Here is a 27,136-nt window from a genome sequence, read left to right on the forward strand (position 1 = left end):
TAAAATGCAGTTACTGTATACACCATATGTGTGTATCAAAGGGTGTTAACAGAGAACAATCACTAAAGAATTAGAAAACTCACCTTTGACTTAGTAAGATGTACTTAGTTCACTTATCTATCCAGCACATTGTACTGGCAGATTATTCCCTACCCAGTTTATTTGAGGCCTGAGGCTTAGAATAACCGATGTGTAATAAGGAGATTTCTTTTTTAGCACAGGGCTTGAGGCTACAAGCTTACGTATCCCTCTGAAACATTTTGAAGTGATCGCTTCACAATCGGTCATGCTGATCCAGCTTGATTCTTTAAGGTTTCTACTTTATCCACTTTTCAATACAGGTGGTCCATTAAAGTGATACATTTGTAACACTTCAGTAAGGCGCTGTGTTTTCAGATTTGTAAGGTCTTGCAATTACGACAAATGTCGGTCTTCTATTATACAATGATGCAGTTTAATCCAAGTACATTTTAAACACTTCAATATATTTTGACTATCACTGAATAAGTCACAGTGTGATGATTTTCAGATCCTATTTATACATTTGATATTAATATGACGTGGTGTATTGTGAATTAAGGTTAATAATATGAAAACACTTCAGGAAAACGTTTGGTTTCACTTGGTGACAAAGTGTGTTCTATAAGTGCTAAATTATTCAGAAAAGAAGAAAAAAAAGCACAGAATCTTACAAACATATTTTTACTTGCAACTGTCAGCACTATTTTATTGTTCTATTTTCCTTTCAAACACAGCAGTTGAACAAATGAAACACCAGATGCACGGTCCTGGGGGGGTACATATATTTTTCCCTCCGAGACTATTAAAATGACACGTGTCAAGAAAAAAACAACAATGCTTTTATTCTTGTACATATTATGCAACTGCAGTGCCATTATACAATATTACATTTCTGCTACAGTGAGAACACTTAGGCCTAACAACCGGTATGTACATTGAGCAAACAAAGGCATTTGAGACACGTCCATACCCTATTCATATAGACACAGTGTAATACAGACTTTACAGTTATAGATTAACTTAATTCTTTTTTATATCCTTTATGGTTTTGCAGTCAGGCTTAATACCAGTGTTAATAGTGATAAGGAGACGAGCACAGAAATGTTCTGGTTTCCTTCATCATAAACTTGTACTTTAACTCGCTGTGCATTGTCAGACTTTCTTTCTCGTCTCTGCTGCTTGATCAAGCGACTGGACGGCCCGGAGAAGGGGGGCAGTTTCAACGGCGAGCACTAACTGTAATGTTGCTTTTTGACTGAAAATTCTTGCAATGTCATGTTAGCTTTTCTCTTTTATGACGAGAATGTACGAGTCAGTTTGGCCCAGTAAACTGGTAGGTCAGTGGCCACAAGCAGTTTGAAAAAGGACAGCATTTGGATAACTTAATCATCCTACAATTGAAAGTGCCTTTATGTAGATGTTGATTGAGACCTCACCCAGGTATTAAAGGTGTGAAAATAATGTGTTTTTCTAAACAAGCCCTTTTGCCCCCATGAATGATTATTTGTTACGCAATCTTGATATCTGCTGTGTTAATAGTGTTTGTAAAGTCCTGCCAAATTATGCAAAACTAATACATGTAAGCCTGGCAATGAAGAACAGATTAGCAGCACAGATTTTATGTTATGAATTGGCTGTCAAGAAAGGCCCCATGCCTCCAAAGCCCACTCTATGTGAGCAGTGACCACTTTGTTGGCTGAAGTGGCAAAGCTGCCCATGTCTGGTATTTGCAACACTGCTACATGGGCATTGCCATTTGTTGACACCATTACAGAATAAGCATGGGTCTTTTAGTTCTTAGAAATAAAAAAAATGCAATTTGATAGTCATCAGAGTTCTGGTGCTGTCTTTAAATAGCATGTTTTAGTGCTGTCTTTAAATAGGGCTGCCCAGTAGTCATTTGTATTGCGACTCTGCATTACACAAACTGAACATTCATTAAACTGTAGCTCTCACTGCACACACACACACACTACAGAGCAGTGCTGTTTATATACACACTAGAATTTCGAAAAGACATGTTGACACTCTAAATGCAACCTTACCATATATAGTAATACTTTTTATAGTTACTTTTTTCCAGAACCTTCTAATTGGACAAAATACTACATACAAGCGCTAGTACTCTGAAGAAAGTACTAGCCGAAAAACATTTGTCTACTTGACTTAGTTTCTTGGAAGGTTTACCTGAAGTGGTTGATTTTAAAATAACCAGAACCTACCGGTTTGGTTTATGAAACAGAAAAATACAATACAATAATACAGATACAGCACAGAAACACATGTTGCAAGTTGAACCTTGCTCTATTTATTATATTATCATAAGTTTGAAACACATGATAACAGTAGTCTACTAAATTGACTTGATAAAGTACAGTTTGAAACTACAGCACTTTATGATATCAGTTCTATTTTTATAATCCAAATAAAAAACATTTTGTGCAGTTCTTGGATATTATTTTTATAAACATGAATATCCACTCTTTAAAATACCAAATAAGCAGCACATTCCCTGATTGGACTTGTATACTTGAAGAGATTGCAATCCCCAATTAATGGCCACTGTTAAGTTGGAACCTGAGACCAGCAACACTTTTGCTGTATTTATGAACAGGCTAGCAAGTACAAATCATTTTTATTTATTTTTTTACACAAAACACTGTTAATTATGTAAAAGATGGTACTATAAATGACAAGTGATCTGCTTCAAAATGAATTTGTACCTCAGTACATTGATTATTTAAAAGTTATTTACGCAGTTGTCAAGTCTAAATGTTTTAAATTCCAAATAACAAGATTTGCAAGGCGCTTATGTATTTATGAAGTTTCCTTGAGCCTTCCCCCTTACTGGTTTCTGTGAGGACATTTTCATCATTGCTGTTCCTACCCCACAGCTTTTCTGTCGTCGCCTACATCCTTCCACAAGTTTTAATAACAATACTGATTTGGTAATTATTAACCACTACATTTAGTCAAAACAGTTAACACAAAAGGGCAACTTTATGTTGACAGACATTACCCATGAAGCAATTCAAGGGAAATTTTATTCAGCTTGGATTTTTCCCATCAGAGGCCACTTTAAAAAAAAACAACACACCTGCTATTTACAAAACGGCTTTCTGTTAATTTTTCTTCTGAAGATCAACTTCCTTATAGCCTTCGATTGAATCATGTTATTTATGATATGGTATTGTGAAGTCAAGCCCTTATCAAAACCAAGTGGCAAAAAAAAAACAAAAAAACAAGGAATACTTTATACCCTTGGAATGTTTACTTATCTTAATTATCACAAACGTGTTCTCAAATGATCCTTTATTACAGTTTCAGCACTCAGATGTTCAGCATGTGTAATAAAGTCATCAGCATATTTAGCTTTGGTGCAGTCTCTCAGCAAGCCTGAGCAAGGTGGAAGTTCTGCAATGAGGCCAGTATAAAATGTAACACTAGGGTTGTGCACCAGTCAGTTCTTCACCATTAAAAAGAGTGTTAGATATTTTCCATTGCAAATCTTTACCAGACTCACTAGCACGGCGCTAGTGGTCACTTTTTTTTTTGTAGCACATTTAGAAACCCAGGATCCCAGGCTACTATTTTGACTCAATTCATAATATTATTGAAGTACTATTGAAGTAAACATTCTGCATACGTGCAGCAATATATTCATTTGATATATATGTATTTACTTTTTAATATAGCATCCATTTTTCGGAGAAGGCTGTGTTTAATTTTAACTTGGATAAGGGTGTGCTTGATGCCAAGGGTAAGTGAATACACACTGACAAGCTGCTTCTTGTATTGTTTTCAAAAGCTAACAGTAAACATAACACTGCACTGTGCCACTTTGTTCTCCTCTGTTATGTAAGACAGAACAACAGAACGACTGCATGATTAGGAGGTGAGTGAATAACTTGCAGTGTTTTATATTGTAGGGAGAACAGACCTGGAGCACGATGCTTGGACAGAGTGTCAAACTGCTACCTGCTCCCATTCAGAGTCTCTCAGAGCTGGAGAGAGCCAACCTGCAGGAAGTTGCCTTCTTCCATCTGCAACAGAACAACAAACTTAACTGTCAAATCACCATTCCCAAAGGTATCATCCATTTTAATGGCTTCAGGAAACATAACCAATGTGTTTTTAAATTGAGAATGTTGTTCACAATGTGTTTTTAAATTTAGTTAAATTACTTCAAGAGCTAAGAATGTTGTTCACAATGTGGTAGATAGTTTTCTGATGCCATAATAACTGTGTGTACAGTAAGAGCTACTTTGTGGAGTTAGAAGCTCTCAAGTTTGATTCATATACGAAAGAGTTATGTTACTTTTAGGAATTGATCATGTTTCCAATATAGGGATATTCAGCTTCACAGACGTTATTGAAAGAATTTAGAAATTAGGCCAGGTCAGACAACCAACCATGGCTCTTTTTAGGACTTGTTTTCAACTGGACTGTTCATTACTTAATTGATCTTCAGCAGAGCTAATCCAATTATAAAGGAACTTGTTGGAACCAGGGTCCTATGATACACTTTTTATTTTTACTTTGAATACCAATCAGAAATCTAATTAGCTAAATAAAGCTCCAGGTAGACATTTTTTTAATGTATTTATTTATTATATGTATTTAGGCATTCTGATTAACGTACAACTGAGTTACAAAATTGTAATACACTTTCTACATACTTTTGAAAGAGTGAAACACAATGTAAAGCAACGTTTTTCTTGCTTTTTAAAACATACTGCTTAATATATACCATCAATTTATAATGCTGGGCAGCCTGGGAATTTGGAAATGTGTTGTTTCAGCATTCAGTATTTATTAAGTTTCTATAGATAACAGATACTGGAGTTTCATTAACTGCTAATCCAAAGAATATCAAAACAGGCCTAGGGAGACTCTGAATAGAAAAAGGGAAATCTACGTGGTAAAAACTGCTCAAACACAGCTTGTTCTGCACTTGACTTTGTGACGTGCACGTAATTAAGGTTGTACTGGTGGAGCGTGTAATCACAGCTATGTCTTATGGTACATTGAGTGGGCCTTTCTTTGACGCATGTCTGGTTAAGAATGTTGTTTAGAGCTCCGCTTTGTCATTAAATGACACCACAAATGTAAATGCACCTACGGAGTATGAGAAATGAATCCAGTCATCTGCTTTGTTCTTCTGGATGAACCATTTTCATTGTTATTTGGTTTATTTATTACCCATAATAACACCAAATGTCAAGGCTTTTTTGATTTTCGACAGGAAACAAAGCTACATTGTTTTGGTTGTTTAAAACAATATGTGGTCCCATTTATTTAAATGTCTTGATAAAGGCTTGTGTATTAATATTTCAGGTTTAAATATAGCAAACTGTTTCACCTCAGGGGAATAATGTGCTAGTGCTGTTTAATTCACAGTACAAATGGAAGGAGGTCAAGAAAGTCTGTGGGATATTTTCATTAATAAACAAGTGATGAGTAATAATTACATTTCCACGCAATGTATGCCTTTCTCATCAACAATTTTCTTAGCAATAACAATGTTTTATAATCCAGTGAATACTGAATTTAGCAAGTTGCTTGTATTGTGTTAGTCCTTTTCCCACTATCAGTGCCACATTATGTTACTGGTACCAGAAGAAAAGTCCCCTTATGATCTGTGTTAACCTGTAGAGATAGGAATTTATTTATTTATTGCAAAGGGCTGCATTTTTTCACATTTGTAGTAGCTTCAGTATTTTTTCATAACCCTGCTTATAAAACAAACTCAACTATGAAGCACAATCAATTTGTGAGTCAAATTGCAATAATTTGAAAACGCTGAATAAATGCTGTCACATCTAAAAAAATGAATGAAACTGTCTCAGCCCCTTGTACTGTATGCTTATTATTTCCTATTTGGTCAAAGCTTGCCAGGGCTACTTCCAACAGATCTCAGTTGTTAATAAAGGATTGCTTGGTACGACATTTAGTTATAGTAGAAAGTTGAGTGAGGTTACGACAAACCGTCTCTTCACTGCTGAAGTCTCGTGAACATAAGGTATGGCTTTCTGACTTGTTTCCCTGTAAAAAAAACTCTTAATTTTTGGTCAATTTACGCAGCTTTTGAGCTTGAGAAGGTGATGTACCCACCTTTTTAATTTGTGCCATGTTTTGGCCGTGCAGTTCCTATAGCGTGAGGAATGTGTGTGACCTGTGTGTGCTACGTCACATTCTCATGACAGTGGAGAGAGAATTTAGTTTCTAGAGTGCATAGAAACCCTGCCATTGTGGATGTTACAGGTTTACAAAGACAGCTATGATACGAAGTTTATTTTAATAAGTTTATTATTTCACCCATCTTCATTTTTTTAGATCATATGTTCTGTGGTGCCCTTATTGTCCAGACAGTTACCACAAGCATTAAATGTAAACTTGTTTTTTAAATATTCCTGCGGCCACAAGGCACTATCGTTCTCGAGTAATAAGTCATCTTAGATGTAGATATTATTCAGTTAACAGATGGTCAAGAAAGAGTGTGGGAAACGTCCTTCAATAAACAAGCGATGAGTAATAAAATCCAAACTTTTCATTTATTGTGGAAAAGCCATGTCATTTATCATTCAACTGTTGTGATTAGGTTTAAAAGGCTTACACCGCACTTTTGGGCAGATCTCCATATATCAAAATGACCCTTTAAATGTTGTTTGTGACTTTAAGAATGTCAAAGCTTTGTAAATATCTGAAGCAAAGCAGGCATCTGGAGAAGGCATTGCTATAACTTTCCTGTGGGACTTTTAAATGTATAGAAACCCAAATGATACTTCCTGCTGAAGGCGTTCTACTGCCCTTGTATTCGTGTTGTACAATGTATCAATGCTTGCTGGAATGGTTAAATTTTTTTTAGAGGTTTTAATCTTGACATTAATAAATCGATTAAATCAGAACAAGTAAGCAATCAAATCATTTAAATCGGAGTAAGTGAGCAATCAAATAATCATCTTGTAAGTCCCATGTGATATTATAGCAATAGACCCTAAATATTTAGGAGCACAACCTTCTTAAAAATTGCTCCATTCATTCTTGAGTTAATGTATTTGACTACATGGCAGAATTTCATATATTATTCCAACATCATGCCAGATGTTTCAGTTTGGATTAGGAAGATCCGTATGATCTGGCCAACCCCTGTGGAGATAAAGCCTCAGCAGAGGTTAAATTCCCATGACTACAGGAAATTACAGTTTATTTCTAGGTCAAAAATGGTCCAATTGTTCAATAGTAGGCTTCAAAAAGAAATCCCTAAGCAAAAATAAGTCTGCCCAACTCAGAGAAATGTACAGTGGGATATGACATTTTAAGCTTTCCAAATAGCTGTGCTTATAGATAATCTAAAAATGCATCTCCTCTGGTTTTCAAAATAAATAAATACATATCATAGAGCTAAGATACAATATGTAACAAAGTCAAGTAAATCTATTCATTACTATTATCTTAAAGAATGCAGCAGTGGGATGTATTTCTTCTTATTGCTATTTTGGGCAAACTGGCATGCTGTCTTATTAATGGTCTGAAGAAATTATTACTTTCTTTGTGGTTCCTAAAACACATAAACAGAAATTGACAAAACAGCAGAACCGCACGTAGCTATTTTGCTCATCTGCCATGAACCAATTTGCAGAATGTGACAACAGCAACACGCAATTCCTCTGCAGTATTTCAAAGCCAACAACAACAGTTCCATAAATCTTACCTGTCATGCACTTCCATTCACTGCACAGATCTCAAATGTGCTGTTTGGAAGGAAGCATGCCATTCTAACATCAATTTAAAACATGTTTTTTGGTACAACATTACGTTAAAGAACGTAGTTTGTTTTCTTGCCTTATTTTCTATTTTACTTTACAGGCACTAGTGCCGTGGCAGGAAAGATCGAGATTAAAGAAAAAAATCCATGGAAACGAATTATTATTATGATTACATTTCATTTATGTTAGGGTTTAACTATAAAAAAATGTTTTGTAAAACATGTGCTTAACTGCCACTATGGTAGCAAAAGTTTTTTTTTTTTAAAGCTGTTGACCCAGACATGCTTTAATCTTCAGACATGACTGACCCCTACCCGTGCAGTGACGATTCTTACTCTATGGTAATGTGATCGTGTTCAATTAAGCATAGTGTTTCATTTATCCAAGTCATTTTACATGAACTATTAACATAGTACATGGGATACTGTAATCCCTCTGTAAAGCACTCTCAGTTTAACTGTGTCCTTAGCTACAACATGCATAATTCATGTATCCCAATTTTTTTGTTTCACAAGGTTACAGTTACTTTCTGTGTTTTGCGTTCTACTACCATGTACTTACTGGAGTATATACAGCTATGGCCAACATTTTTTTGCAACAAACTAAATATGCAAAAGATTAGAAAACGTTACAAAATGATTTCTGTCCAGCACTAATCAATTCATAACTGGTAACTGTTATATACAAAAACAAACTTGGTTGCATAAATAATGCACACACTTAATCCCCACCGAACATGGAATACAGTTTAGATAAGCATTTACTACAGAAGAAGCACTGTCAAAATAACTACAACCAAGGTAAAAACAATCAAAATGAACAGTTGTTATTGACACATATACTGCAATTTAATATTTCTATTTTCTTTGAATAAATTATTAGCAGCCACCTCTACTATAGTAAATATTAAGATGATTTTTGACTTTCTATTGAGAAAGGACTTGATTGCTTGACTCTGAGCAAAGTATTTATAAATGGTATGAAGATGGAATGAACTGATCCTATTTAGCCTAAAACAAAGAGTTTAGGGAGAATTCATTTTAATCTTTAGTGTTACAAATCAACCAAAGTTATCCTTGTGATGATTTCAAGCGTAGCTCAGAGACCAGGACCCGAGGACAACGTTGGAAATTGATTAGATAGATACAGACTCAGGTCAGAGGGTAGAGGACATTATTTATAGTGTCCTCTACCCTATGTATCCTGGGACACTATCACCCTTCATGTAAATGTGCTTTATTTTGCTCTTATCAGCCCCTATTTTACTGCATTTAATCCTGTACTTCAGAATACTGTAATCTGCCAAGTTTTTAACCTGTAGTACTTTGTATTTAATCACATCCTGATGTAACTATCACTATTTAATCATATCCTGATGTAACTATCACTATTACCTGCTGTATTATTGAATTATGGTTTGTCAAACTTGTACTTTACTTGAACAAAAGTTATTGTATTTCTTGCTCTTATTGTATTACTTGTATTGTAACGCTTGAAATGTTTTTGCTTACGATTGTAAGTCGCCCTGGATAAGGGCGTCTGCTAAGAAATAAATAATAATAATAATAATAATATACAAAAAGTGGTGATTATGTAGAATGGGTTACCAAATCATATTGATGCCGTCGAGTCATTGGTATCTTTTCATCTACTAGGATCTCGATGATGGCCGAAATGGTTTTTGCTTGTTCCTACCTTTGAACTAGGCTACATAATGGAAACATTTTCCTAGTACTTCAACCTTATGTATTGAAACTACGATTTTTCAAGGTTACCGCTGTAGACTAAATGTTTTTTTGGTATCCAAATTATTATTATTATTATTTGTTTATTTAGCAGATGCCTTTATCCAAGGCGACATACAGAGACTAGGGTGTGTGAACTATGCATCAGCTGCAGAGTCACTTACAACTACATCTCACCCGAAAGACGGAGCACAACTTGCTCAGGGTCACACAGTGAGTCAGTGGCTGAGGTGGGATTTGAACCGGGGACCTCCTGGTTACAAGCCCTTTTCTTTAACCACTGGACCACACAGCCTTCTATACTTCATTCATTAGGATTCCTAGGTAACCCACCATTTACTGAAAACAGCACTGTGTTTTACATGACTTCATATATCAATATTATGATGTTGTATTGCTTCAGAAATTAGTCATACATTATCTTTCTTTTACAGGGGGTCCTAAAAGGAGGACACCATTAAGAAAGAAGTTGGATTCCTTTTCTAAAGAAAGAAAAGATAAAGGTAATGGATATTCTTTCATTTGTATATCTTATCCTAGATTTGCTCAACCTTAAACCAGGAAAAAGGCCATTGAGATGAATCATCTTGTCTCCAGAAGGAGGTTCTGAATAATCTATTGAGGGGGTTTTACGCAGGTTCCATAATTCAAATGGTAACGTGTTGAGCTGTCTAAGCATCCAGTTGTTAATCAGTACTGTGGTAGCCCTAAAAGTCATCCTGATCAGCTGAGTTCTGTGCAACTAACAATGTGCTTTTGTCTATCATAAAGCAATATTGAAAGTCCTGTAATAACACTGCTCACCACCTGCCCTGCGTCTCGTCTAAAAATTGACACAGTACATTTACTTGACCCCTGGTAATCCCCTCTGTCCAGTACATTACTGAAATGCCTGCCAATGATGAGCCCTCTACCATATCTGGATTTCTTTAAAAGCCCATGGGAATTAATTACATATAAGCCCGTAGGAATCAATTATGTATAAGCCACGATAACAAGGATATGCAAATGAAATTACAATTCTAAGAAATAAGGTACATTAAAAAAGCAGTAGTAGTCATCAACAATTTAGACAAATGACTGGCACTGCAGGAAAAAGTGCCTCTAGTGTATATGTAGAAAATATTTGATTGAAGCCCCTGTATCTAAATCGGCATCTTGGGCCTGTTAATGAAAGGGTCGACCTGAACTTCGACCAGGGTTCAGCATACTGCTTTGTGATCTTGCAGCGCAATGTGGAGTTAGGGGTACTACCAGGTCTCGTGGACTCTCCTCGGGTGTAAGACACCAGGGCTTAAAGGAAATCTACTTAAAACAGAAAAAGGACTGATTCCTTAGGAAAGATATATAGCAGAACATGATGATTTTACCTTCTTGTTCCTTTGAATACCATTTTAGCAAAGCCCAGTAGTGGCAAGAATCAATGATAGCTAAAAACTGTTGGGAGTGCAGAATACGATTGTTTGAGTAAGCAAACATTTAGTTGCAGTAACACATGTAAACACTTTTTAAGATCACCAATAGTGCATATTACGTTATGTAATCACCCCATATGGGAAGTAGCTTTGTATGTCTGACCATGGTCATTCTGTGTGTTTCTTAGTCTCTTTCTTAACTCAGGGGCAATAAGCCACTAGGCCCTCAGAAACTAAAGTGTTTTTGATGATTTTATGCATCATCAGCTTTTTGGAAATTAAATATTCACTAATACATGACTAAATGTCAAACACTATTTGGATTCTTCGATCAACAAGTTTGCATTTTTTCTCTTAAGAGATCACTGGTGTTTTAATTAGGAGATTACAATAAATCGATAGTTTATGTGGCATTGAGGGTCAGAGGTTGAAAAAGAATGCTCTGGTATCGTTTGATTAAAGTTTTTATGTCCAATTTTTCAGCTGCCTACCCACCTTTCACGACGCCACCACAACCCCCCTGGTCATGCAGTATGTGGCTTACCTAAATGCTTAAATTCATACTACAAAATATTTAGCAAGTTCAAGCAAAAATGCAAATACTATGCTAAGTAAATATAATTATAATGAATTTGTTTGAGTATATATAAATCCTAAGCTTATCACATTTAATTAGTAAGTTTAGCATTTTAATTATACATCTTGTCTTAATAGACTTCAGCCTATTTCCTCAAAAACCTGCTTCTAGCAAGACCAACACACTGACCTTTTGATTGATAAGAATGCACTGCCTAGATGGCCATTGCTGGGTATAAGTTCATTTTTCAGAGAAAATGGTTAGTTAGAAAAAGTCACCAGCTCTTGCCTAGCTTCATGCTGCAAGGTGTTTAAAGAAAAGACAGCTGTGGTTCATCTTTCAGAGAAACTGGTGCTAGTGACCAGAAATCATTTTTAATTGTAGAAAATTCAGTGTGCAACTATACTTTATAAGAAAAAAAAACTATTTAGCTGCAAGCAAGCAAGCTCTTCTCTTCAGTTCAAGAAGGACACCATCTTTTTCTTTCCTCCTCTTCTCCCTCAAACAGCAAGGCTGGTCCCAGGCATCCAGTATCTTGCATCACAGGTATGGTGATCTCTCTCTGGTTGGCACCTGTAATGTACTGCAACTCCCTCAGTCAGCTCCCTACACTACAGGCATACTATGCTTCCCATGGCTCTCCAGTCTACTAGCTATTTACACTTGAGGCAGGTTGCTCTTATTATTTCCTTTCCTTTGAAATTAAACACGGGCTCTCCTGAGCTAACCTCAGAATAAACACAGCATCTTCCAGGGGAACAAACTGTACAAACTCTCTTTTTAAACAGGCCCTGTCTTTGCTGGCACTCGTCACAACCACAATCTGGGTGTCTCGGAGATGCTTATTTATTCCTGGAATTTCTTACTCTCAAACCAAATCTTGTGGAATCCCCTGCAGGACAGTCATGTAAAGTCCCGTACTTGTCCATCTCAGTCTGCTCACATAAATACACTAATCTGGGCACACCATGGGCCATTTTAATGTCTCTAACATAATATGGATTTGCCTCCATGTCGGCCATTTTCCACACCTCTGTGCTGTAGTCACACTCAGTGGGTATTTGCAACAACAGATTAGACAAGGAGCCTACCTGAACACCAGTATTTTATGTATTCGCCACACCTTGCCGGGCTCAAGGGTTTTGATCAACTCTGTGACAATATCAAATGTATTACTCTAAGAGAAGTAAAAAACAAATACATATTACTGTATGGTTTCTTATAGTAAGATGTCCTGGTTCAGGCACAATTAAAAGTATGTTTTTCTTCCTACAGAATTATGTGCCCCCAACAAAATGGCAATATTGTATAAATATTTTAATAGAAAAATGTACATTATAATTATATGTTCTGATTTTTGGTTTTCACCGATAAAACATGGCCGACACAACAAAAATGAAATTGGCGTATAGCCAATAAACACTGGAAATGGTTACTCAATTCACATTGACTTCATCCCGTTCCCATTTAAAAAACAAAAACCTACTATGTACAAAAAAACAAAAATAAACTACCTTCCCAGTGCAGCTGGGCAATGTCCATCCTTCCTGACTTTTATCTATCATTGATTTGTTCTGAATACTTTAAACCCAAGCCAACTACTGAGTGGCAGCACATTCCTTCATTTCTATTGGAGACTCTGCTTGTAAGATTTAAAACAAGATTACACTTAGGCTTGTTTGTGGGATTTAAAGCTATATTCCAATTAGACAGAATAAAAAAAATGCCTAGACACACAAAAACCGCAGAAGAATGTGCCCGTGACCACAAGGATTACATTGTGGAAGACAGCAAAGGAAAGAAGGTACAACTTAAGTCTGCAAGCACTGTTGAGCTACTATACATATTGTGACAGAACAAAACTCCCAAGCATTTTGGAAAGTAACCTAAAACAATAATTTCATCCAGTATATAAAGAGCGAAAGCCCCGAAAAAAAAGATTTCCATAACTCGAAAATAGCTAAAAATAAGCACAGAAAAATGAAATTAATAAAAACAGAAGCCCTAATTGTAATGCATGTCTTTGACTTTTTTTTCAAGTGGCAGTTGTTCTGTATTGCCTCATCAATTATGAAAAGACAGCAGACTCGTGTGGTTTATTTTTTTTAAGCTTAAACATTTACAAATATTGTAAACATTTAATATATACAGATAGCACAATGGCTTAAACAATACAGTTATAAAATATTTTGTGTACTTCATTAAATTGTTACAGCTGTTGAGATGCATTTTGCACCAGCTATCACCCGCTTTAAAGCAGGTACTCCCATGTAGACTTTAGATTTGATCATCTGTCAAGTGGCTGCTCAAGTGATCAAATTGTTTGTGGCGGTTTGGGAATCTTGGTTTGTACACCTGACATCCTGGACAAGTTTGTGGGAGGTCAAACACACCATGCACCAGCCCATATCTACACAATCCTTCACTGAGGATTCCCCATTCCACTTAATGGGCTCAATATCCACTTCAGAACAGCAACTCACCATAAGGGACTAAACAACTCCATCATGAAATCAAGATTCGGTCTGCCCACTAATGATCAACTTGGTGGTGTATGTTGAGCCAAGGATGATTTGCTCAATGCAGCATCGTTGAATATCAGGGAATTCACTTATGGTGTGGGAAGGCATCTGCATTTGAGGTCAAACAAATCTTAATGTGATGCCAAGGGATGGATTTACAGCTTGATAGACATCTAGTAGGACCCATTTGCTGGTGAAATTTGCCGAGTTTGTATTGCAGCAAGATAATGGCAGTTTGCTAGGTTGTGGATGATCTTGTGCAGGAGACTTTAGAGGTTATGGACTGGCCAGCAACAAGTCAAAACCTAAATCCCATAGAATACCTTTGGGACCTTCTAGGACAGGGCTTCCCAACTGTGGTCCTGGGGACCCCATGTGTCTTCTGGTTTGCATTCCAACTGTGCTTTCAATTACTTAATTAAACCCTTAATAATTTGCTTAATTATACCTTTTTACTTGTTTTCAGCTCTTAAACTGTTGCACATTTCAAGTTAGATATAACATTTTATAAGTAACTTGAACTTTGCAACTTTTTAGGAGCTGAGAACAATTAAAAAGGTCTAAATTATTAGTTCAATTAAGGGTCTAGTTAAGTAATTGAGTGCTCAGTTAGAATGAAAACCAGAAGACACATGGGGTCCCCAGGACCAGGGTTGGGGAGCTATGTTCTAGGACATCGTGTTGGTCAGTGTTATAACTGTACATGTGACATCAGGGAGCTTGGTGTTCCATTGAATGAAGAATAAGACAGGAAAAATAGTATTCCTTTAATTCTTTTGTAATGTGTTGGTTTTATGTAGTTTTCATTACAGTTAATGACATCCTCTTTGGTAGGTTTTGGTGCTTTGCATTAACACATATGAATGTATTCTTGGTTTGCAGAAAGCACTCCCAAGGCTTTCGGGATTCCATTGTCTGAAGTGATTTCTAATGATCGGCATCATAAGCAGAAGCAGGATGCGGTAAAGGAGAGCCGCAGGGACTGTCTGAATCTGGAAGCCAGCGTCATGACGTTCAGGGCTCAGAAGCAGAATAAACTGTACAACAGCAACTTCTGTCTGGCGTCCTCCTTTAATTTTCAGAATGAACCGCTCTCTCCAACGCTCATGGATAATGCGGCAAGGGTCCAGAGGAGGGTAAGTAAGAGGACATGGACACATAAGAACAAGAGGTCATTCAAACCATAAATGCTCTTGTAGTTCCTGGTAACTGATTGATCCTAGAAAATAAAGTTGGCTCTTAAATAATCCAAAAGTGTCTCTGAAGTTTGTCACCACTTAATTTCTAACTTTAAACATATTTTGAAAAATATTTAAAAGTAAAAATCTGTGGATTTTTGTATTTTCTTTTGTTTTGTGTTTTACATTTATGTATTTATTTATTTTTTTAAAAAAGGCTTAAAACAATTGATCTTTTGATAAAGCAAGATATATTTCTGAAGGTGTCCAAATGTAAATTGGGCTATATTGTTGATCATCACAATAAAAAAAGTAGAATATATTTCAAAATATTTATAAATCTCTTTTGGAATATAGTGGAACATATTTAAGTGATAATTTGTTTTTTTAAGTGTAGTGTATGAGGAGGTAAACCTTTCTGAATTGAAATAAAACGACAAGGCCTGCTGAGACTTTTTTCATTTTAATTTGGAATGTTTACCTCAGAGTTCACTTCACTTAAAAACAAGTCATCCTTATTATACAATATTACTTTATAAAAAAACAAAAAACCCTTAAAATACTGTCCTGTTTATTCGTTTGCTTTCTTTTTTCTTGGATACCTAAATAAATCTAGTTTTGTGTTTTACTTTGCTCTCTTCTGCTATAGTCTCCAGTTGCTGTAGTGATGGGATGTTTTTTTGTCAGCTTAAACTTGTTCCATTTCATACACAGAGAAATCAAAACATGTAGTGTATTGTTACATATTTAATTTAAAGCATTAACAGAAATAAATTTGTGTCCAGTTTTGAATATTGCAAAATGTATAAAAAGTGAGGTCTAACCAATACATTATACAACCCTGTCATAATATCCTTTGACTTGTACCTCTACACTTTTCTCCCTTCTTAAATATTGGTACCGCGGAGTCTGTTGGAAGATCTCCTGTTATTGATTTGTCAAAAGCTCTGACAGCGACTTAGAAATGGCCTCCCTTGTTTCTTTGAGCACTCTTCAATTCATGTGTTAGTACTTTATCATCCTCCACTACATTTTCCATATTGTCCCTTAGACTCTTCACTTCTTCCTTGACTGCTGTTTAACTGTTGTAACATTGGAAGAACATTTGGAGGTTTTGTTTAATGCCAGAGGCAATGTGGAACTCTATATATCTCTTGTTGGCACAGGTTCACATCAACAAAGAGAAGAATGGAGTCCTGGAAGATTACAAAAAAAATAAAAATGTCCCTTTGTGTCTGCTTGTAGTACAGAATAAACAAAATAGAAAGAAGCCTTTTAAAATGACTTGAAAAAGGGACTGAGCTTACCAAAAATGATATTAAACAATGTTAATGACATTTCTCAGATCACTCTAAACACTTGGAAATGTGACTGCAACTACTTCAAGTTACCCTTTCTGCAAACTTGAACGTCTTATACTCTGGATTCGAAACATTACATAGCTACCCTGGGAATTTCTTAGCACTTGTAAGGAGGTTTACTTTTAACATTTTAAAAAAATAAGGAGAGATTAGAAAATATTACATTTGCTCAACGCAATGGGAGTAATGGAAATTAACCCCAAATTGACACCGTTGCTTTAATCACCATGGGTTCTGCTAGGTTTTTTTATATACAGTACAATGTGTCAGAATCTAGATAAAGTCTACTGCTGCACACAAAGGAGACGTGTGCTTGAAAACTGTAAAAGAAAAACAAAATATGCCATGCTATTTAAACGGATGCCCCACTTGTAGTGTATTTTGTGATGCAAGTAGGTTTGATGATGTGTGATTCTCATGTGTTATTAAGCTGCATTCTCTTGGTTTCAGGGAGGTATGTCGGTGGATTCGATCACGGATTTAGATGACAGTCAGTCTCGGTTACTGGAAGCTCTTCAGCTCTCCCACCCACAGGAGCTGGAAAGTAAGAGAGATAAAGGACGAGTTACGAAACTCAGCCTCAACCCTATTTACAGGCAGGTCCCTCGAATTATGGACAGTTGCTGCCAGCACATTGAAACGTACGGTGAGTGTATCCTTGTGGCTTTAATGGGTTACTGGGGTATTTGTTCAGTAGTGACTGCAGTGATTGCCTGAAGTGTTCATATGCCTGATTTAATGATCCTTGCAGCTGCACTTAGTCCACAAACTCGCAAAAGCAACTCATGCTTATCCACTGCATTCCTTCAACAAGAAGTACAGCATGAAAAAATGTGAAGGAGCTCAACACAAAAAATGCATCTTTCATACAGGAAAATATGATACTAGAAAAGATTTACAGGTTTTATTTTGTTAGATGTGTGTACGTTAAGTATCAATACTAAAACTTGAAGCAAAGCATTTTTTTACCCTGTTCTATCATTTGAATTCCATATTAGGAAAATTACTAAAGCATCTTTTCATTATTTGAGAAATATAGCTAAACTTTGTTCTATTATTTCTGTTTCTGATGCTGAGAGGCTAATGCATGCCTTTGTTTCATCGAGAATCAACTATTGTAATGCACTTTTTTCTGGGATTCCAAAGTATTTGGTGTCTCGCTTGCAGCTTACTCAGAATGCTGCTGCAAGAATTCTAACTAAAACCAGAAAAGGTGAATATAGTACTCCTGTCTTGGCCTCCTTACACTGGCTTCCTGTGCAGTTTCGAATTGATTTTAAGATTTTATAAAGCCCTTCATGGATTAGCACCCAGTTATTTACAAGAGCCGTTGATCCCATAAACAGAATCTTAGATCTAATAGTATGGGAAGAAGGGACTTTTCCTATCAGGCTCCTACATTATGGAACGCTCTGCCTTTTTTTGTCTTGCTGTTTAAGTCAAGATTCAAGACATTTATATACACAGGCCTTTTTATTATAGTCTTTTTAATATTACTGTTTTTTTTTAATATACATGATTGGAAATGTATTTACTTTTATTTAAAACAATCTTCTTATAATCTATGTTATTTTAATGTTTTATAATGCTGTGTGTATTATCTTTTCTGTGAAGCACCTTAGGGTCTATGACGTAAAGTGCTATATAAATGAAAATAAATAAATAATACTATCATTATTTGCCAATTCCCCCTGCTTATTCATTTTTTAAAATCTAGTCATACTGTATAAGCAACAGAAATATTCACATCTATATGCATTACCCCTGTGATTCTCGTGCTTTTTGGATGGCACCCCCGGTAGGTTTTGAATGACAGGAATACACTGCAGATTTCAGAATTTTGTTGTTTCTTAACTTTTAAAAATGTGGAACCAAGTCAAAACAGACCAACCAGTTTATCACAGTAACATCACAGATATGCAATAATTTTAAAAAATTGAGTAGAATTCATCACATGTATCACATGAGAGTACAACTTAGTACTGATCACTAACATATAAAGGTGAAAGAATAGCCCCTGCATGACAAGATAGCTTGTTTTCTTACACTTGATTTTTATTTTGTAGGCTTGCAGACAGTGGGGATTTTCAGAGTGGGGAGCTCCAAGAAAAGGGTCAGACAGGTATGTGTTTCTGGACCCACCAAGTCTTTCACTATTTTGTTAAATCATTCATATTTGAAGCCTCTACAAACATCCTTGTGTTTTTTCAGTTGCGAGAGGAGTTTGACCAAGGCAATGATGTGATTCTCGATGATGATCAGAGTGTCCATGATGTGGCAGCGCTGCTAAAGGAATTCCTGCGGGAGATGCCAGATCCACTGCTTCCCAGGGAGTTATACACAGCCTTTCTCAGTGCTTCGGGTATGTAAACACCAGTCGACAGGGTGTTTGTATTCACTTCAAATACGTTGTAAAAACTGCACTTAATTATGGTCTGGTGGTTAAGAAAAGGGCTTGTAACCAGGAGGTCCCCGGTTCAAATCCTGGCTCAGCCACTGTGTGACCTTGAGCAAGTCCCTTAACCTAACAAAGCCAAATACAAAAGGGTAAGGTAATTCTAGGACAAGGTGCGTATCTTGCACAGCCAGACATATACAAGTCTCCTTTAAAATAAGCTGCTCCGTGAAATTCTTCTCTCTCAGATGGACCCTATAAATCAGGGGTGCACAATTCCGGTCCTGGAGGGCCGGTGTCCCTCCTGGCTTTTGTTCCAACCTTGCCCTAAATTACTTAATTGGACCAATTATTACCAATTATTGGTCTAATTAAGTAATTTAGAACACAGTTGGAACAAAAGCCAGGAGGGATCCGGTCCTCCAGGACCGGAATTGTGCACCCCTGCTATAAATGATGTAACACCATAGACAATATAAGATAGCGGGTCCCATGGAATATCTCTCCTGCTCTCTTCTGACACAACCGTTGGGTTTTTAAACAAGGTCGGGTTCGGCATAGAATTCTACTGTGCTCGCCGCGGACGGGAAGGACTGCAGCACTGCGCAAACTGACACGGAAGTAGTTTAGTCCACATATCATCTAATGTTTACAATCTAGGGAAATTATGCCGGTTGCCGGCCATCGATGTGAAAACCTCTGAAATTATTGGTCAGCTTCTCTTGAAGACCGCAAAACCTGAGTAGGATCATTTCCTGCGCAAAAAAAAAAAAAAAAAGCCCACTCAGAAGCTCCTCCCTTGATGTCAAGTGCCAGTGCAGTGCTTAGCTGTTCTGTGAATCCTCCCTCAGATGTGGGAAATCAGTCTGCTTTCAATTCACAAATGTCATTTTATGTCGAAAATGTTACTATAAATGGGAATGTTCAATGTAATGTTTATGGCAAATAAAGTACAAAATATATGTATTCAGGGACTTTTTTTTCAGTGGAAGAATACATAATACATTTCAAATTTGTTCCTTAAATTTGAAATGTATTATGTATTCTTCCACTGAAAAAAAAGCTAGTTTGTGTAATTATAAATTTTTGTTTTAGCCATTTTATAAGTGAAATAACCCACTCCAGGGTGTGCGGTAAGACAATTCTTATCGCACACCCTGTCGTGGGTTATATCTTACATAACCTGTTGTCATTAGGCTGTTATTGCTTCTTTTAATTTCTATCCAAGCAAAATTGATGCACTTGAATATTTTGTTATATATATGTGTGTGTGTGTGTTATATTAAATGCATCATAAACTGTTAATGTTATAAAACATGTTAGTCTGCTTTTTCAATGCTGTATCTAATGTATTTTTTCTTTCCTTTTTGGCTGGATCTTAGCAATGGACACAGAGGAGCAACACTCATTCCTGCAGCTCCTGATATATCTTTTGCCACCGTGTAATTGCGACACCCTACACAGGCTACTGCAGTTCCTGAGCAAAGTGGCAAGCTATGCTCAGAATTATACTGGACCAGATGGGCAGGAGGTAGGGCTTTCAATGACTGCATATCAACATTTTGATACATTTTCATTAGCCAATTAGTTCCATCCTTTTCTGAGACACATAACGAACATATCTTGAAATATATTTCTACTTTGTACCAGCAAGGACATCAACAACATGCCCCCATCACAGTAATTTCTCAATCAACTCTAGAAGCACTCTGTATAAATAAAATCAAAGCACTAAGAGAACAGGAGGGTATGCGGAAAAGCACATACCCAAGAGTGTTTAAAAGATACAAGGTCATTTATCACAAATCAACCAAGACAGGAGAACCTGATACCCATATTTAAAAAGGAAGAACCAAGAAACTACAGAGCCATCAGTCTCATCTCCATAACATGTAAAATCCTGGAATCAATCCCAAGAGGAAAACTACGCGAATATCTATACAACAACGCCATTATAGGAAACAGGTTTGATTTTAATGGATTCTGAAATCCATGTCTGAATCGGTGAATTCCATTTTTTTTTTTTTTTTTTTTTTTTTTTTAAGACAAAGGCAAAATAAAAGTGAGGCTCTCCATTGTGGGTCTGGAGAGAGTCCAAAGAACAGTAACCAGACTAATCCCAGGACTTATAAAGTAATAAGCTACAAAAAAAGGCTAAAAGAACGGAATCTTTTCAGCCTTGAACAAATAAGAAATCTGGGGTACATGAAGAAGTCTTTAAAAACTTAAAAAGGAGCAGACACAGTTAACGCAAAACAATATTTTAAACGCAGGACAGAAACCTAGACTAGAGAACAACATTGGAAATTAAGTGGAGCTAGACTTAGGACAGAGAGAAGACACTTCTTCACACAGAGATTGGTGAGGGTATGGAACGGGCTACCTAGTCATGTTGTGGAGGCACAATCACTCGGATCCTTTTATCCCTACTCAGATCCAACTATCAAAGAAAACAGTGCTCAAAGTAGTGTCTGAAGAGAGCCACTTAGTATGTGTACAACAATTATCAAAACTAATGTAGTCTTCTTATTTAGATTCACTTTGTATATGATTTTGTTTCAGTCATTCCATCATCCTTTTAAAACTAAGCAGTTAAAGCACAATGCTGCATCAGTAAAGCTCTGAAACATGTCTTAGATATAAGTACAGCTTGTACACCAGAGTGTAACCATTATCTTTCTCCTTGTAATGAATGCTCTGACCCTAGTGGATGCAAGAAAGATACAGTTATTGTCTTAATCTTTTTGTATTGTACTCAGTTGTATTCTTGGATTTTCTTTGTAACCATACTATTACTATCAACATTACCATTAAGAAAAAAGAAAAAAAAACTTGTTATTTGGGATCTTTTCGATATCCATTGGTGTGTGTGTGTGTGTGTGTATATATATAGTTTTTATATATGTTTAAAATTGTAGATTTTTTTCAGAGAGGATTCTGAAACAAGCAGTTCTCAGTTATACTGGTAATAAACTTTTTATATGTTATTAATCTCCAAGGAAATCTCATATTTCAGATTGCTGGTAATAAGATGACTGCAGCTAATTTGGCAACAATTTTTGGACCAAACCTCCTCCAGAGAGAGAAAGTGCCAGAAAAGGATTACAGTCTGAAGTCCTTGGAGGTGGAGGACAGCCCATCCATCATCACAGTTGTCCAGAGACTTATTGAGGACTATGAATCGTTATTCACAGTAAGTAATACAGTCTAAATGTCCGTGGCAAGGCTGAGGCTGTGCGCATGACAAATAGAAACATATTTCTTTGGTTTATTTTCATTCTGGGGTTTTTGTGTTTTTATTTTTGTAAACCGTTATTAAGTCAGATGCTCTATCTGGGACATGCTACCTGCTGTGCTTGGTTGCGGAGAAAAGCATATGGTGATTGGCCAGCTGTGGATCCCTAACCAGCAGGTGGGCGTGCCCCGGTGGAGCATCTCATGATAAAAGGGTACTGCTGAACATACCTCTAGGCTGCTGAAGGGCCATGAGTCAAGGATCAAGACAGTCCACGCTACCGAGACAACAAAGCTTAAGAAGCCCTCCTTTGACCTCCATGTGTCTAACCACCATCGGAGCTCCAGAAGAAAGATACCTGAGCATGATAACGAGCAGTACATAACAAACTTGAAACTCAATGGAAGATTATGATGAAAGTGCTGAATTTCTTTTACCATGGTACTGCTTTAAACGGCAGCATAATGGCGTTCTGGATGTATTTACATTGACCGATATCAGCAGAATTAAATAACATTTTAAGTGACCACAACATGATCGAATGAAGTCTACTAGGAAAGCAAAACAGCAACAACCAAAACTCTGGTCTACAACTCCCAGAAGGCCAACTTTGCGTGCACTTAGGTTATGCTTTTTTCTAAATGAGTTCAACTGAATAATACTAAATCACACTTAGTAGAGGCATGAGTTTTGCTGAAGAGATGTCATTATTACCATGTCTAATGTTTGCCCTATGGTACATTATGATTTAAAATAAAAATTGGTAAAGTACATTTATTTATTTATTTATTTATTTTTAACATAAAGTGAAAGACAAGGGGGATGAAATCGTTAGAAATAAAACCAGAAATCTGTCTCTAATCATGTCTGTATATAGGACAATACATTAATACATGGTTTCTAAATACATGTATTATTATTATTAATAATAATAATAATAATAATAATAATAATAATAATAATAATAATAATAATAATGCAAGAAGGGATGCAGTGAAGTTTAACAAGATTAATAAAAATACAAAAAAAAAAAATTTGCCATTAAGCTTCCTGACGTTACTTTATGGAGTAGTGGTTAGAGCTCTGGACTCTTGACCAGAGAGCCGTGGGTTCAATCCCAGGTGGGGGACTCTGCTCCTGTACCCTTGAGCAAGGTACTTTACCTAGATTGCTCCAGTAAAAACCCAACTGTATAAACTATATGAAGAGTACTTTTGTTGTTGTATTTTTCAAAAGGTGTCACCTGAATTACAGCAAGAGGTACTAATGAGCCTTCTCCAGAGCCAACCAGATGTCATAGACTATCTCTTGCGGAGGAAAATAAGGAAGCTTTCGTAAGTTACACCTTAATATTGCACAGGCAGGAATCATGGACCATACAGATTAAGGCTGTGCTGCAGTCTAATGGAACCAAATTGTGCCTTTCGTCCACAAAATGCCTTAACTGGTTTGGTTTTAAAATCATAAGGGGACATTTCATGTGTCTGTTACTTTTACGTTTATTTATGTTATTATTTGCTTTGATAATCCGTGCACTATTATCATGTCATCGTAGATACAAATTGTCTTAATCCTAAATTGTTATCTCACATTGTATTCTTGTAGTATTTGCTGTATTTAATGTACGGTATTTAAATATTTTTTTTGCACTGTAACCTTGTAATGCCATGCAACACCTGTAAGTCGCCTTGGATAAAGGGGTCTGCCAAATAAATTAATAATAATAATAATAATAATAATAATAATAATAATAATAATAATAATAATAATATCTCCCTTGCATCCAACACCCCAATTTTTTCTTTACTATGCATAACAAGCTGCAGTTTTTCTCTCTGACGGAATTCTCTGGTGCACCAATGCGGTCTGTCCAGCTCTACAAGAAAGCATCCAAATACAAGCACTGATATATCACTATTGTAAACTATTTTAAAATAGCACTTTGTTTTTTTCTCATATATATATTGTGTAATTGTAAGGTAATTATTATGGAGACATGCAAGTATATTTATTTCATTAGATTGTAGTGTTTTTTGTTCCTCGCATACATGCCAAAAAAGTGTTTTAATTTATTATTAAACTACATTGTGATTTTATGTCGCCTACACCCTATGCTAGAAAATATCTATCCTATTTCTTCAAGTGGTTTATTGTGTAAATAAATGTATTTTGAAATAAATTACTAGTAGTCTGGGGGCTCTGGCCAGAAATTTTCGCGACGTAGCACCCCCTGTACAGAAAGCAACAGCTACGTTATTTTGATAGAAGTGCTTATCTAGGGTGGATGTGGTGTTGTAAAGTGATAGTAAGGTATGCCAATGCAAGATTTTTGTGCCCATGTCAAAACATTTTGCGCAAATGAAAAGGCCACAAAAATGTACTCAAGTTGTCAAGACAAGTTTGAAAATAAAAATGACCAATAAAATGGGATTAACAATTTTACTTCAGACAAAAACAAATTCTAGTCATAAAGGTTTGCTTGACAAAAATTATTAATAAGGCTCGTTACTAAAAGCATGTTAATGCACAGATTATTCTGATGAATATATATGTGTGTCTAGCCTTTTTCAATATATTTGCCATACACTACATGTCTACGTCTGACTCATCTGGATCCACACTGGCAGCTTTATGAGGATTATAACAGCCCTCACCACCAGTACACAAGCAAGCCTGTGTACATGCCATGCTCTGTCTGGAACAACTGCAGTTGCGCACACACTTGACTTTTTTTACACCGTTATGTAATGAGTTCCAGGAGTGCTTCAGGGGCAGGTGGCTGTATCATTAGTGTTGGAGAAATGCCATTTCCAATTGGGTAGATGAAGTCAGGCTGAGCACCAGGACATGGTTGCAGATAGGGTCTGGTAATTTGCACGCTTGCAGAAGACTATCACAACTGATATCAGAAAAGCTTATATCACACACCATTCACATCCGCGGAGTCAGCCGTTGGGTCATAGAGTATGGTTATCAGAAGTTCTACTGATTTCAACTGTGCAGGAGGTATATCCACCACATTGCCAAACTTGGTAAGGCTTCTAAATTTATGTGAATTCTTCCTGACAAGCTGCCATGGCTTTAGTTTGCCAACCCTTGCAAGACTGCTGGTTTAATCACAACCAGTCAGTCTGTGCACTGCTGGCAACATTCTGCATAGTTGTTGGCCAAGTTCATCTGCTATGGCGTGGGTTAGTATGAACCTGGCTTTATCCTTCACACCAGTACGAAACCAAAGCTCTTGAATTGCTTCCAACTTGTGAATAAAATGTTCTCAGAGAACTGCAACGTCAGTGTCTGGAGACCACGCCACCACTCAAGGGAATTCGTGTGAAGCACGTGCAACATGAAGTAGAAGCCGAATATCTGCTTCTTCGTGCGATGAGAATAGATCTTCTCTGTCTACAACTCTATCTGAAATGCGAGCAATGAGGCCGTCCTTGAATCCACCTGCAATAACCATTTTTTGATTTCCGCCAAGTAAAGCTTCTGCCCTATTACACTATTATTCTGACAAGAATTTAACCAGATACTCTATTTTTGGGATTTCCAATTAATTTAGTCCACTGCGTTATGATGGGTGTTTTGGAACCATGGATTTTGACTTCATTGCTTTGCGAGGATTGTCTTTGTGCACGCACAAAAGCTTTAATTTAATCTTTTATATCATATCGATCAGATGAAATCTTCTCTTCTGCAGCTCTTATATCTCTGTAGAGGCTGGCATACTTTTCTGAAGACCAACTCAGCAAGTTCTCCAAAGCTAGTTGCACCTCCTTGCCTGACCATTTGTATAACAGCCATGTCATCCTCTATCCTTACAGATGAAAATGTCTTGATGTTGAGCTTGTGCAATGGTTCAAAGAATCCAGTGGTATTTGAATTTAGTCTGTCTTCCACAACCTGGTTCAGGTGCGGGTGCAACAAAGTCAGTTGCAATATTGGCGAGTGCTATCAAGTCAGCATTCAAATCAAATAGGTTTGTCACGGGGTTAGTGATTGCATTAACCATCTTATTTACATCTCCTTCAACTCGTTACATGCGACGTGGTGCAGCCTCCTTGTGAGTCTATCATATGACACATTACCTTCATGGAAGTTGTGATGGCTGAGCGCTCATGATCAGTGATGAACCATCTAGCCAAAGGTCCTGGATTTAAAGTTAAACCCACTTTGCCCCCTTTTATTTTACTATCACAGTCTACTGTTTGTTCAAGTGCCATGTCTGTCCAGAATTTATTTCTAGACTGAGCCACAGCACGATTTCCTTGCACAAACTGCTCATGGGCATAATCTGGCAGAAGCTTCATATCACTGATGTACACAGATACCCAGCGGGCATAGTTGGTGCGGACAAACTGCCGCAAGATGCAGGTCCCAGATGCTTTCACGTTCTGCTCTAATGAACCGCATTAAATAAATAAATTACATTGTGTAAAGCATTTCAGAAATTCCACACAGACAAAACAACAAGCAGATAACATATTTAAAGTACATTTGCAATAATTAAATTAATATAGGATAAAAACAATGTATAATTATACATGTTAAAGGAGTCATTATTTTGACTTTCATGAAATTTGTGATGGCAATTTTACATGATTTAGAAAAGCATCCATATTTCTCAAAGTTACCACTACATAATACTACCCCCCCCCCCCCCTAAAATTACTCCTGGGGGTCCATCCCTTCATAAAAATGTGTCAAACCTTTTCTGTAGGAGGGTGCTACAATTTTCAAATTCAGGAGGGGTTTTCCATTTGATGACATGCTTGTACTACAACCATAACCCCTCCACCATCCCTTAAAGTTACACAATCAGTAATGTAACTATAACAAACTGTTTTAGGGATTTGAATTTAGCTTTTAGATTATATCAGGGGTTAATTTGTAAACAAAAAGGTACCAGATCTTATTA

General features: G+C 36.6%; 1 protein-coding gene across 3 annotated transcripts in view; it reads left to right on the top strand.

The window, feature by feature from the left end:
• LOC117411915 (rho GTPase-activating protein 6-like) overlaps positions 1-27,136 on the top strand; it is a 45,982-nt gene that overhangs the window by 16,114 nt on the left and 2,732 nt on the right. For all 3 annotated transcript variants that reach the window (XM_058989121.1, XM_058989120.1, XM_058989122.1), the window contains exons 2-10: positions 3,951-4,110; positions 9,970-10,038; positions 14,932-15,185; positions 17,039-17,234; positions 18,655-18,710; positions 18,800-18,950; positions 20,366-20,514; positions 22,000-22,176; positions 23,455-23,552. In XM_058989121.1, coding sequence (XP_058845104.1) covers positions 3,951-4,110; positions 9,970-10,038; positions 14,932-15,185; positions 17,039-17,234; positions 18,655-18,710; positions 18,800-18,950; positions 20,366-20,514; positions 22,000-22,176; positions 23,455-23,552 — 1,310 coding nt within the window. The remainder of the gene's footprint in view (positions 1-3,950; positions 4,111-9,969; positions 10,039-14,931; positions 15,186-17,038; positions 17,235-18,654; positions 18,711-18,799; positions 18,951-20,365; positions 20,515-21,999; positions 22,177-23,454; positions 23,553-27,136) is intronic.

Source organism: Acipenser ruthenus, chromosome 16, assembly GCF_902713425.1.
Source record: "Acipenser ruthenus chromosome 16, fAciRut3.2 maternal haplotype, whole genome shotgun sequence".
Classification (NCBI taxonomy): domain Eukaryota; kingdom Metazoa; phylum Chordata; class Actinopteri; order Acipenseriformes; family Acipenseridae; genus Acipenser; species Acipenser ruthenus.